The 13,861-nt window shown below is 36.1% G+C and overlaps 3 protein-coding genes across 3 annotated transcripts, besides 3 other annotated features; all 3 read left to right on the top strand.

The window, feature by feature from the left end:
• Positions 1-7,516: 7,516 nt before the first annotated feature.
• Positions 7,517-7,554: a mobile genetic element.
• A 1,175-nt stretch (positions 7,555-8,729) lies between these two features.
• Positions 8,730-8,766: a mobile genetic element.
• Positions 8,767-10,613: 1,847 nt separating this feature from the next.
• Positions 10,614-10,976, top strand: TVAGG3_0582330 (uncharacterized protein; the record flags this gene model as incomplete). The annotated part of the gene is made up of 1 exon (XM_051239199.1): positions 10,614-10,976. The coding sequence occupies one exon, from the start codon at positions 10,614-10,616 to the stop codon at positions 10,974-10,976; it is 363 nt and encodes a 120-aa protein (XP_051097023.1).
• An 18-nt stretch (positions 10,977-10,994) lies between these two features.
• TVAGG3_0582320 (serine threonine-protein phosphatase family) lies at positions 10,995-11,237 on the top strand (the record flags this gene model as incomplete). Its single annotated transcript, XM_051239198.1, has 1 exon — positions 10,995-11,237. One exon carries the CDS (start codon positions 10,995-10,997, stop codon positions 11,235-11,237), a length of 243 nt encoding a protein of 80 aa, XP_051097022.1.
• Positions 11,238-12,541: 1,304 nt separating this feature from the next.
• Positions 12,542-13,861: part of a mobile genetic element that runs on past the window's edge.
• TVAGG3_0582310 (phage tail repeat-like family) lies at positions 13,126-13,518 on the top strand (the record flags this gene model as incomplete). The annotated part of the gene is made up of 1 exon (XM_051239197.1): positions 13,126-13,518. One exon carries the CDS (start codon positions 13,126-13,128, stop codon positions 13,516-13,518), a length of 393 nt encoding a protein of 130 aa, XP_051097021.1.

The following is a 13,861-nucleotide window of genomic DNA, read 5'->3' as shown; positions in this document are numbered from 1 at the left end:
CGATCTTATTCTCGCAATCAGAATGTGAGTGCGAGAGATTCAGTCAATTCTGATACACTGCACTGACAGTGTACCAGAAATGACAGAAACAGACACAATAGACTCAATTGCACTATAGTGTCGATCTTATTCTCGCAATCAGAATGTGAGTGCGAGAGATTCAGTCAATTCTGATACACTGCACTGACAGTGTACCAGAAATGACAGAAACAGACACAATAGACTCAATTGCACTATAGTGTCGATCTTATTCTCGCAATCAGAATGTGAGTGCGAGAGATTCAGTCAATTCTGATACACTGCACTGACAGTGTACCAGAAATGACAGAAACAGACATAGATCGGCCAAGCAAAGTGTCGATCTTATTCTCGCAATCAGAATGTGAGTGCGAGAGATTCAGTCAATTCTGATACACTGCACTGACAGTGTACCAGAAATGACAGAAACAGACACAATAGACTCAATTGCACTATAGTGTCGATCTTATTCTCGCAATCAGAATGTGAGTGCGAGAGATTCAGTCAATTCTGATACACTGCACTGACAGTGTACCAGAAATGACTGTATTTCGATCATAAGATCGGCCAAGAAAGTCTTGTCGATCTTATTCTCGCAATCAGAATGTGATTGCGAGAGATTCAGTCAATTCTGATACACTGCACTGACAGTGTACCAGAAATGACAGAAACAGACACAATAGACTCTTGCTATAGTGTCGATCTTATTCTCGCAATCAGAATGTGATTGCGAGAGATTCAGTCAATTCTGATACACTGCACTGACAGTGTACCAGAAATGACGTATTTCGATCATAAGATCGGCAAGAAAGTCTTGTCGGTCTTATTCTCGCAATCAGAATGTGAGTGCGAGAGATTCAGTCAATTCTGATACACTGCACTGACAGTGTACCAGAAATGACAGAAACAGACACAATAGACTCAATTGCACTATAGTGTCGATCTTATTCTCGCAATCAGAATGTGAGTGCGAGAGATTCAGTCAATTCTGATACACTGCACTGACAGTGTACCAGAAATGACTGTATTTCGATCATAAGATCGGCCAAGAAAGTCTTGTCGATCTTATTCTCGCAATCAGAATGTGAGTGCGAGAGATTCAGTCAATTCTGATACACTGCACTGACAGTGTACCAGAAATGACTGTATTTCGATCATAAGATCGGCCAAGAAAGTCTTGTCGGTCTTATTCTCGCAATCAGAATGTGATTGCGAGAGATTCAGTCAATTCTGATACACTGCACTGACAGTGTACCAGAAATGACTGTATTTCGATCATAAGATCGGCCAAGAAAGTCTTGTCGATCTTATTCTCGCAATCAGAATGTGAGTGCGAGAGATTCAGTCAATTCTGATACACTGCACTGACAGTGTACCAGAAATGACAGAAACAGACACAATAGACTCAATTGCACTATAGTGTCGATCTTATTCTCGCAATCAGAATGTGAGTGCGAGAGATTCAGTCAATTCTGATACACTGCACTGACAGTGTACCAGAAATGACTGTATTTCGATCATAAGATCGGCCAAGAAAGTCTTGTCGGTCTTATTCTCGCAATCAGAATGTGATTGCGAGAGATTCAGTCAATTCTGATACACTGCACTGACAGTGTACCAGAAATGACTGTATTTCGATCATAAGATCGGCCAAGAAAGTCTTGTCGGTCTTATTCTCGCAATCAGAATGTGAGTGCGAGAGATTCAGTCAATTCTGATACACTGCACTGACAGTGTACCAGAAATGACTGATTTCGATCATAAGATCGGCCAAGAAAGTCTTGTCGTCTTATTCTCGCAATCAGAATGTGATTGCGAGAGATTCAGTCAATTCTGATACACTGCACTGACAGTGTACCAGAAATGACAGAAACAGACACAATAGACTCAATTGCACTAAGTGTCGATCTTATTCTCGCAATCAGAATGTGAGTGCGAGAGATTCAGTCAATTCTGATACACTGCACTGACAGTGTACCAGAAATGACTGTATTTCGATCATAAGATCGGCCAAGAAAGTCTTGTCGATCTTATTCTCGCAATCAGAATGTGAGTGCGAGAGATTCAGTCAATTCTGATACACTGCACTGACAGTGTACCAGAAATGACAGAAACAGACACAATAGACTCAATTGCACTATAGTGTCGATCTTATTCTCGCAATCAGAATGTGAGTGCGAGAGATTCAGTCAATTCTGATACACTGCACTGACAGTGTACCAGAAATGACAGAAACAGACACAATAGACTCAATTGCACTATAGTGTCGATCTTATTCTCGCAATCAGAATGTGAGTGCGAGAGATTCAGTCAATTCTGATACACTGCACTGACAGTGTACCAGAAATGACAGAAACAGACACAATAGACTCAATTGCACTATAGTGTCGATCTTATTCTCGCAATCAGAATGTGAGTGCGAGAGATTCAGTCAATTCTGATACACTGCACTGACAGTGACCAGAAATGACTGTATTTCGATCATAAGATCGGCCAAGAAAGTCTTGTCGTCTTATTCTCGCAATCAGAATGTGAGTGCGAGAGATTCAGTCAATTCTGATACACTGCACTGACAGTGTACCAGAAATGACAGAAACAGACACAATAGACTCAATTGCAATAGTGTCGATCTTATTCTCGCAATCAGAATGTGAGTGCGAGAGATTCAGTCAATTCTGATACACTGCACTGACAGTGTACCAGAAATGACAGAAACAGACACAATAGACTCAATTGCACTATAGTGTCGATCTTATTCTCGCAATCAGAATGTGAGTGCGAGAGATTCAGTCAATTCTGATACACTGCACTGACAGTGTACCAGAAATGACTGTATTTCGATCATAAGATCGGCCAAGAAAGTCTTGTCGGTCTTATTCTCGCAATCAGAATGTGATTGCGAGAGATTCAGTCAATTCTGATACACTGCACTGACAGTGTACCAGAAATGACTGAAACAGACACAATAGACTCAATTGCACTATAGTGTCGATCTTATTCTCGCAATCAGAATGTGAGTGCGAGAGATTCAGTCAATTCTGATACACTGCACTGACAGTGTACCAGAAATGACTGTATTTCGATCATAAGATCGGCCAAGAAAGTCTTGTCGGTCTTATTCTCGCAATCAGAATGTGAGTGCGAGAGATTCAGTCAATTCTGATACACTGCACTGACAGTGTACCAGAAATGACTGTATTTCGATCATAAGATCGGCCAAGAAAGTCTTGTCGGTCTTATTCTCGCAATCAGAATGTGAGTGCGAGAGATTCAGTCAATTCTGATACACTGCACTGACAGTGTACCAGAAATGACAGAAACAGACACAATAGACTCAATTGCACTATAGTGTCGATCTTATTCTCGCAATCAGAATGTGAGTGCGAGAGATTCAGTCAATTCTGATACACTGCACTGACAGTGTACCAGAAATGACTGTATTTCGATCATAAGATCGGCCAAGAAAGTCTTGTCGTCTTATTCTCGCAATCAGAATGTGAGTGCGAGAGATTCAGTCAATTCTGATACACTGCACTGACAGTGTACCAGAAATGACTGTATTTCGATCATAAGATCGGCCAAGAAAGTCTTGTCGGTCTTATTCTCGCAATCAGAATGTGATTGCGAGAGATTCAGTCAATTCTGATACACTGCACTGACAGTGTACCAGAAATGACTGTATTTCGATCATAAGATCGGCCAAGAAAGTCTTGTCGTCTTATTCTCGCAATCAGAATGTGAGTGCGAGAGATTCAGTCAATTCTGATACACTGCACTGACAGTGTACCAGAAATGACAGAAACAGACACAATAGACTCAATTGCACTATAGTGTCGATCTTATTCTCGCAATCAGAATGTGAGTGCGAGAGATTCAGTCAATTCTGATACACTGCACTGACAGTGTACCAGAAATGACAAACAGACACAATAGACTCAATTGCACTATAGTGTCGATCTTATTCTCGCAATCAGAATGTGAGTGCGAGAGATTCAGTCAATTCTGATACACTGCACTGACAGTGTACCAGAAATGACTGAAACAGACACAATAGACTCAATTGCACTATAGTGTCGATCTTATTCTCGCAATCAGAATGTGAGTGCGAGAGATTCAGTCAATTCTGATACACTGCACTGACAGTGTACCAGAAATGACAGAAACAGACACAATAGACTCAATTGCACTATAGTGTCGATCTTATTCTCGCAATCAGAATGTGAGTGCGAGAGATTCAGTCAATTCTGATACACTGCACTGACAGTGTACCAGAAATGACAGAAACAGACACAATAGACTCAATTGCACTATAGTGTCGATCTTATTCTCGCAATCAGAATGTGAGTGCGAGAGATTCAGTCAATTCTGATACACTGCACTGACAGTGTACCAGAAATGACAGAAACAGACACAATAGACTCAATTGCACTATAGTGTCGATCTTATTCTCGCAATCAGAATGTGAGTGCGAGAGATTCAGTCAATTCTGATACACTGCACTGACAGTGTACCAGAAATGACTGTATTTCGATCATAAGATCGGCCAAGAAAGTCTTGTCGGTCTTATTCTCGCAATCAGAATGTGATTGCGAGAGATTCAGTCAATTCTGATACACTGCACTGACAGTGTACCAGAAATGACAGAAACAGACACAATAGACTCAATTGCACTATAGTGTCGATCTTATTCTCGCAATCAGAATGTGAGTGCGAGAGATTCAGTCAATTCTGATACACTGCACTGACAGTGTACCAGAAATGACTGTATTTCGATCATAAGATCGGCCAAGAAAGTCTTGTCGTCTTATTCTCGCAATCAGAATGTGAGTGCGAGAGATTCAGTCAATTCTGATACACTGCACTGACAGTGTACCAGAAATGACTGTATTTCGATCATAAGATCGGCCAAGAAAGTCTTGTCGTCTTATTCTCGCAATCAGAATGTGATTGCGAGAGATTCAGTCAATTCTGATACACTGCACTGACAGTGTACCAGAAATGACAGAAACAGACACAATAGACTCAATTGCACTATAGTGTCGATCTTATTCTCGCAATCAGAATGTGAGTGCGAGAGATTCAGTCAATTCTGATACACTGCACTGACAGTGTACCAGAAATGACTGTATTTCGATCATAAGATCGGCCAAGAAAGTCTTGTCGTCTTATTCTCGCAATCAGAATGTGAGTGCGAGAGATTCAGTCAATTCTGATACACTGCACTGACAGTGTACCAGAAATGACTGTATTTCGATCATAAGATCGGCCAAGAAAGTCTTGTCGTCTTATTCTCGCAATCAGAATGTGAGTGCGAGAGATTCAGTCAATTCTGATACACTGCACTGACAGTGTACCAGAAATGACTGTATTTCGATCATAAGATCGGCCAAGAAAGTCTTGTCGTCTTATTCTCGCAATCAGAATGTGAGTGCGAGAGATTCAGTCAATTCTGATACACTGCACTGACAGTGTACCAGAAATGACTGTATTTCGATCATAAGATCGGCCAAGAAAGTCTTGTCGTCTTATTCTCGCAATCAGAATGTGAGTGCGAGAGATTCAGTCAATTCTGATACACTGCACTGACAGTGTACCAGAAATGACTGTATTTCGATCATAAGATCGGCCAAGAAAGTCTTGTCGTCTTATTCTCGCAATCAGAATGTGATTGCGAGAGATTCAGTCAATTCTGATACACTGCACTGACAGTGTACCAGAAATGACAGAAACAGACACAATAGACTCAATTGCACTATAGTGTCGATCTTATTCTCGCAATCAGAATGTGAGTGCGAGAGATTCAGTCAATTCTGATACACTGCACTGACAGTGTACCAGAAATGACAGAAACAGACACAATAGACTCAATTGCACTATAGTGTCGATCTTATTCTCGCAATCAGAATGTGAGTGCGAGAGATTCAGTCAATTCTGATACACTGCACTGACAGTGTACCAGAAATGACAGAAACAGACACAATAGACTCAATTGCACTATAGTGTCGATCTTATTCTCGCAATCAGAATGTGAGTGCGAGAGATTCAGTCAATTCTGATACACTGCACTGACAGTGTACCAGAAATGACTGTAGATCATAAGATCGGCCAAGAAAGTGTCGTCTTATTCTCGCAATCAGAATGTGAGTGCGAGAGATTCAGTCAATTCTGATACACTGCACTGACAGTGTACCAGAAATGACAGAAACAGACACAATAGATCAATTGCACTAAGTGTCGATCTTATTCTCGCAATCAGAATGTGAGTGCGAGAGATTCAGTCAATTCTGATACACTGCACTGACAGTGTACCAGAAATGACTGTATTTCGATCATAGATCGGCCAAGAAAGTCTTGTCGTCTTATTCTCGCAATCAGAATGTGAGTGCGAGAGATTCAGTCAATTCTGATACACTGCACTGACAGTGTACCAGAAATGACAGAAACAGACACAATAGACTCAATTGCACTATAGTGTCGATCTTATTCTCGCAATCAGAATGTGAGTGCGAGAGATTCAGTCAATTCTGATACACTGCACTGACAGTGTACCAGAAATGACAAAACAGACACAATTAGACTCAATTGCACTATAGTGTCGATCTTATTCTCGCAATCAGAATGTGAGTGCGAGAGATTCAGTCAATTCTGATACACTGCACTGACAGTGTACCAGAAATGACTGTATTTCGATCATAAGATCGGCCAAGAAAGTCTTGTCGGTCTTATTCTCGCAATCAGAATGTGAGTGCGAGAGATTCAGTCAATTCTGATACACTGCACTGACAGTGTACCAGAAATGACTGTATTTCGATCATAAGATCGGCCAAGAAAGTCTTGTCGGTCTTATTCTCGCAATCAGAATGTGAGTGCGAGAGATTCAGTCAATTCTGATACACTGCACTGACAGTGTACCAGAAATGACTGTATTTCGATCATAAGATCGGCCAAGAAAGTCTTGTCGGTCTTATTCTCGCAATCAGAATGTGATTGCGAGAGATTCAGTCAATTCTGATACACTGCACTGACAGTGTACCAGAAATGACTGTATTTCGATCATAAGATCGGCCAAGAAAGTCTTGTCGGTCTTATTCTCGCAATCATTATTACAGATTTGCCACTATACTATATATTTAATTTAATTTCACTAACCAACTGAACCTGAAATCTCATAATTACTGCGATTGTAGAAATGCTATTAGATAGATATTTGAATTAGATACTGAATTTTCAAATTTCAAAATTTTTCTCATTAATTTAGATGCAATTTGATTAAGAAACACCGTGTTATGAAATTATAGTCTAAATGAGATGCTAAAATTGAACAAAATTTAACGAATTAAAATTTAATAATTTAAAAAGCTAAATATTTTATATAACACTAAATGGTTATTACTCTTTATGTATTGTCTGTTTTAAAAAGCATAAAATATCATATATATTTTTCTGATAATTTAGATTTTCAAAAAAAGTTTTACGTTCGGCAAATGAACCTCAAAACTGTTGTAAACAGAAATTCATCAAAAGTGGCACCTCAGAAAAGCTAAAATATTCAATTTTTGGAACTTTTGATAGAGCACGTTTTTAAATATTAATTAAAGAAAATGTATATTTTGTAAAGATTCTTTTTCATAAAAAAATAAAATTTTGAAGAAGAACACAAAATCTTCTGAAAAATAATATCACATAAACTCATATTATTTTCTAATATATAACTATTTTATATAAAAATCAAATTCAATGATCTTAAAAGCGAAGGATAAACCTCAAAATTTACGAATATAATGAGTGGGAATATAATGCTTATCTATCATAAAACCATATGAAATATCAATTTTTGCTTTACGCCTAATTTTTGACGACAATTAGCAAAAATGTTAAATGTTAACACTCAGTCCATTTGAATATGAAAAATAAAATTGACTTTGATTAAATGTTTTTATTTATCATGCAATTCTTCTTGCGACCAAAGATTTGAATAAAAGTTCAAAAAATAAGATAGCTTAAAAAATAATATACGGTAGTGTTTACTAATAGATGAATAGTATATAAATTCTATTAAAATGGATTTGATCCAAAAAAAATATATAAAATTTGATCATAAATAAAATCGTTTTAAATTACTTCTTCATTTAAATTATAACAATTATTTTTGGTTTTATATTTTTTGGATCAAATCCATTTTAATAGAATTTATATACTATTCATCTATTAGTAAACACTACCGTATATTATTTTTTAAGCTATCTTATTTTTTGAACTTTTATTCAAATCTTTGGTCGCAAGAAGAATTGCATGATAAATAAAAACATTTAATCAAAGTCAATTTTATTTTTCATATTCAAATGGACTGAGTGTTAACATTTAACATTTTTTGCTAATTGTCGTCAAAAATTAGGCGTAAAGCAAAAATTGATATTTCATATGGTTTATGATAGATAAGCATTATATTCCCACTCATTATATTCGTAAATTTTGAGGTTTATCCTTCGCTTTTAAGATCATTGAATTTGATTTTATATAAAATAGTTATATATTAGAAAATAATATGAGTTTATGTGATATTATTTTTCAGAAGATTTCATTCTATATGCCTATGAAAAGTACTCTCAAAACTAACTTTTTCCTAATTATAATTAAATCTAGAATATTGTATTATGCTTAGTATTATTTCATTTTTCTCATTCAATTTAGAATTTACAAATGTCAAAAAATTGAGAGCTGTCACTTTTGATGAATTTCTGTTTATTACAAAACAAGTTTTTCTAGGATGTTTCCTAACCATTGTACTATACTAGAAGTGGAGCAAAAATTAAAAAAAAAAAAAAAAAAAAAAAAAGGAAGTGGGGCTTCCAGGCACTTCGTGCCTTCTAGCCCTAAGAATTTTTCCCAAGACCCAAGAGGAGGACCGAACCCCAGCCGACCAGCCGTTGACTTTTTTGTCATGATTTCATCGTAAATGTTTTGTCATGATTTCATCGTAATGAGCGTAAATGACCCAAAAATATAATTTATGTTAGAATGTTAGATCTAACACGTTTTCTAACATGTTTTCTAACATCGTAGAAAACTCATGATTTCATCGTAAATGTTTTGTCAAGACTTCTTCGTAAATGTTTTGTCAAGACTTCTTCGTAAATGTTTTGTCAAGACTTCTTCGTAAATGTTTTGTCATGATTTCATCGTAAATGTTTTGTCGAAACTTCTTCGTAAATGTTTTGTCGAAACTTCTTCGTAAATGTTTTGTCATGATTTCATCGTAAATGTTTTGTCGAAACTTCTTCGTAAATGTTTTTGTCAAACTTCTTCGTAATGAGCGTAAAGGACCCAAAAATATAATTTATGTTAGAATGTTAGATCTAACATGTTTTCTAACATGTTTTCTAACATGGTCTAAAACTCTTGAATTTTCATGAATTTTCATGATTTCATCGTAAATGTTTCGACAAAACATAGACAATAAAGTTTTGACAAAACATAGACAAGAAAGTTTTGACAAAACATAGACAAGAAAGTTCATGAGAAATTAGACAAGAAAGTCTTGACAAAACATAGACAAGAAAGTCTTGACAAAACATTTACGATGAAGTTTGACAAAGTCTCAACAAAGTCTTTACGATGAAGTTTGACAAAATATAGACAAGAAAGTTTTGACAAAACATGTACGAAGAAGTCTTGACAAAACATGTACGAAGAAGAAGTTTCGACAAAACATATACGATGAAATCATGAAAATTCAAGAGTTTTAGACCATGTTAGAAAACATGTTAGAAAACATGTTAGATCTAACATTCTAACATAAACATTATTTTTTGGTCCTTTACACTCATTGACGAAGAAATCTCAACAAAACATTGACGAAGAAGTCTTGACAAAACATTTACGAAGAAGTCTTGACAAAACATGTACGATGAAGTCTTGACAAAACATAGACAAGAAAGTCTTGACAAAACATAGACAAGAAAGTCTTGACAAAACATTTACGATGAAGTTTGACAAAGTCTCAACAAAGTCTTTACGATGAAGTTTGACAAAACATAGACAAGAAAGTCTTGACAAAACATTTACGATGAAGTTTTGACAAAACATTTACGAAGAAGTCATGACAAAACATTTACGATGAAACCTTGACAAAACATGTACGATGAAACCTTGACAAAAACATATACGAAGAAGTCTTGACAAAACATATACGATGAAATCATGAAAATTCAAGAGTTTTAGACCATGTTAGAAAACATGTTAGAAAACATGTTAGATCTAACATTCTAACATAAATTATATTTTTGGGTCCTTTACACTCATTACGATGAAGTCTTGACAAAACATTTACGAAGAAGTCTTGACAAAACATTTACGATGAAATCATGACAAGATAGAATATGAGAGAGGTCCTATAAACTGGAGAAAGTGTCACAATAAAGAAATTTTACTAGTAAGTAAATGTGGTTTGAAATAGGACTACTTGTTTTAGGTTTTTTCCATTGTGTCATTTACTTATTTGACGTGGCAGAAAGATATAGAGAATATGAAGATGAACCAATGCCTGCAAATGTTCAGTATATGTACTCGTAAGAGATATTTTTATCTAATATTAAATGGACGCACAGAACTTAGCGAATGCACAGCAACCTGGACAACCAAACCCAGAGAATATTCCAAATGAAGTTAGAATACAAACTGCAATGGCAAACTATGGTCAAGTGCCAACAGATGTACAAATGCAAACTGCCATGTCAAATGACGCTGCGTTAGGCTTACCACCATGGTATGCAAATATGAGATGGAAAGAGTTTTATACAAACCCTGAAGTGGGATATAAACAACTCTATGCAGATGACGCGAACACAGGAGTTGACCCAGAATATGTTTTCTACCAGAGGAGAAATAGAATGTATGAGCTCCAGTTAAAGAATGCAATGGAACTCAACAGGAAACGTAAGAGACTAGGCGGACATTAGATTTTTACATATAGTAAAATGGGTTTCTTCAGTAGTATTGGAAACTTCTTTCGAAATGTTGGAAGAGGTATATGGAATGGAATAAAAACCGTAGGAAGAGGAATTTGGAACGGAGTCAAAAATATTGGTAAAAGAGTAGGTCAGTTTGTTGGTATTATACCTAAAGACCCTGAACCAGAAGAACAAGCTCCTGTTATACAACAGCCTGAACCTGCACCACAGTCTAGTTGGCAACCAAATCCAACACCTCAACCGTATTAAAAAATTATATTTTTACCGTTCGATAGTAGTTGTATATGAAACTAAGTTCTAAGTAAAACGCATGGTATAATGGAATTATTCTTTTTCTTCCATCTGTAGTAAACCATACTTGAAAGTCTGAAATACTTCCACTTGGTGGTTCGTATAACTTTGTAGGTTTTTCGTAAAAATCATTTGCCAAGCATAAGAAAGAGTTTTGGGCGCCAGAAAATGAAGCATGAACAATAATAGCAGCTGGGTCGAAAACATCTTTAAATAAATATGGTTCATCTCTTGCATATCGACTGTAAATATTTGCTAAAGGAAGTTCGACTTTCTGATTTAACATTCTTTGCAAATAATACCATGACATTGCAGTGAATTCTGTATATATTTGTTCGTCTTTCTTTGGATTGTCTTCGTAGATTTGAAATGACACTTGTGAATTTTGTTTGTCATATACAATTCTCACATAAAGTGTGCTCTCGGTATTTGCATATTCATCAGCATATTTTGCATAACATGAATTTATTTTATCTTCTATATTTTTAACGCAGTCTGTAGAGAAGATGAAAGGTCAACTTGTATTAGCTCAATTTCTTCCCACATTTTTCGTTTCCCTTCAGATATATAATCTATATGAAACCTTACAATAAATGGAAAACTTTTATCTTCTACAGACACAAACTTCATTCTACGAAAGCCAATAGCTTTTGTGACAGATGGGTCTCTTAGCCATCTTAATGGGTAGTCAAAACGATAGCCTTCATGCTTTACGGTCTCTGTCTCAAACTTTTGACCGACATTAGAAAAAGTTCATCTAATGGTTTAGTTGTAGCAACTCTTGAATTTTCTTTTTCTATTGGAAGCATATTTTATCTAGAATAAAAATGTCAAATGAAACAGCGTCTATGAGAGAAATACAACACAACCGACAACTCATTATACAAGCTCTAAATAAAAACACAACAAACTTTTCAAACTATTCTAAGATATCTGAGTCATTGAAAGAAGGAAACTTAAAACTGACATTAAACCCAATGACAGATGAGTTTCTGTTTCAAGACAATAAGAACCATACTGTCTGTATAAATCCAACAAAAGGAACTTTAAACGAGAAACCTATATCTGAACTTCTTTTGAAAGCAGATATTGACAACAAAGCTGACAAAGAATATGTAGACGATGCAATAGCAAAAGAAGAAGAAAGAGCTAACAATGCTTATGCAACAAAAGAACATACTCATCCTGAACTAGCAGACAAAACATATGTTGACAATAAAATGTCAAGTGAAGTGACAAGAGCTGAAAACGAATATTCTAAAAAGACTCATACACATTCTATATCTGAAATAACAGACTTAAACGTTAGCCTTGAAAATAAGGTAGATAAGGGACTTATGGCTAGTGTGTTAGTGAAGAAGGCGGATAAGGAATATGTGGATGAAAAAGATAAAGAAATTATAGAAAGGGTTGACTGGTACCATGAACGGACATCGAAGATTTTTAAAAAACTAAAGCCGATACAGGATGGGTTTCAGGATGTTTAGACCTTAAAGCAGATAAAACTTATGTTAACGATGAGTTAGAGAAGAAAGCAAATAAGACTCATACACATACAAGTTTTACAACTGTTGCTATAGAAAGTATTGAAGGAACGGTTGAAGAAACTGGTGGGGATGCATTATATTGTAAACCTCCTAACTTTCCACAAGGTTTAACATCGGATGACGACATAACGACGATGAGAAACATTAGATGTAAAGATGTTTATGTCATGAAGGATGAACATAATATTAAATTCACTGCTCAAGATTTATATGACAAGAAAGCAGACAAAAAAGAGCTTCAAACATTAAAGACAGAAATACTTCAAACATTATATCCTATAGGCTCTATTTATACGTCAATGAACTCTACCAGACCAGAAGTAGTACTTGGTTTTGGAACTTGGACTCAAATAGTCGACAGGTTTTTGTATTGTGCAAACTCTTCAAAGGAAACAGGTGGAAGTAAAACGATTTCAGGTGAAAATTTACCTGCACACAGTCACTACATAGATTTAAGTACATCTCAAGCAGGTTGGCATAAGCATAAATTTTGGGATTGGTCAGCAATGAAAAAAGGTAAAGGATATGATGTTAAAGACAACGTTCAGTTTGCTATAAATTGTTTCTGGGGTAACACTCAGGGAGATGGAAACCATACACATCGCGTTTCAGGATATACGCAAACAACGGGACAAAGTAAAGACTACATGCCACCTTACATGACAGTTTACGCATGGTATAGAAATGCTTAGTCGTCATTTTCAACTTCTTTAGCATATTCGTCAGGAGTTGTCTTATATTTGTTAGGAACTGTCTTTGAAAGTATACCACCTTGAACTTTGACAAGTTTGAAACGAGGTCTGACAATAGTCGTTTTATCTTCTGCTTGCAGTCTGTACATTTTGCCATGTTTGCCTAAAACTTCATAATATTCCTTGTATACTTTCTTCTATTTTTACGAACACGAATGTGAGTACCTGTCGGGTTCCCATTGTTGTCATAGTCAATAGTATTTTCATATGGGTCGCGTTTAGGTATTTCTATTTTTACTTTGTCGCCTTTCTGAAGTTTGAAGCCCGGCATTCTTTCTTGTTT

The sequence above is a fragment of the Trichomonas vaginalis genome, chromosome II (genome assembly GCF_026262505.1).
Source record: "Trichomonas vaginalis G3 chromosome II, whole genome shotgun sequence".
Classification (NCBI taxonomy): domain Eukaryota; phylum Parabasalia; order Trichomonadida; family Trichomonadidae; genus Trichomonas; species Trichomonas vaginalis.
This window is presented reverse-complemented; position numbering and strand designations above follow the sequence as displayed.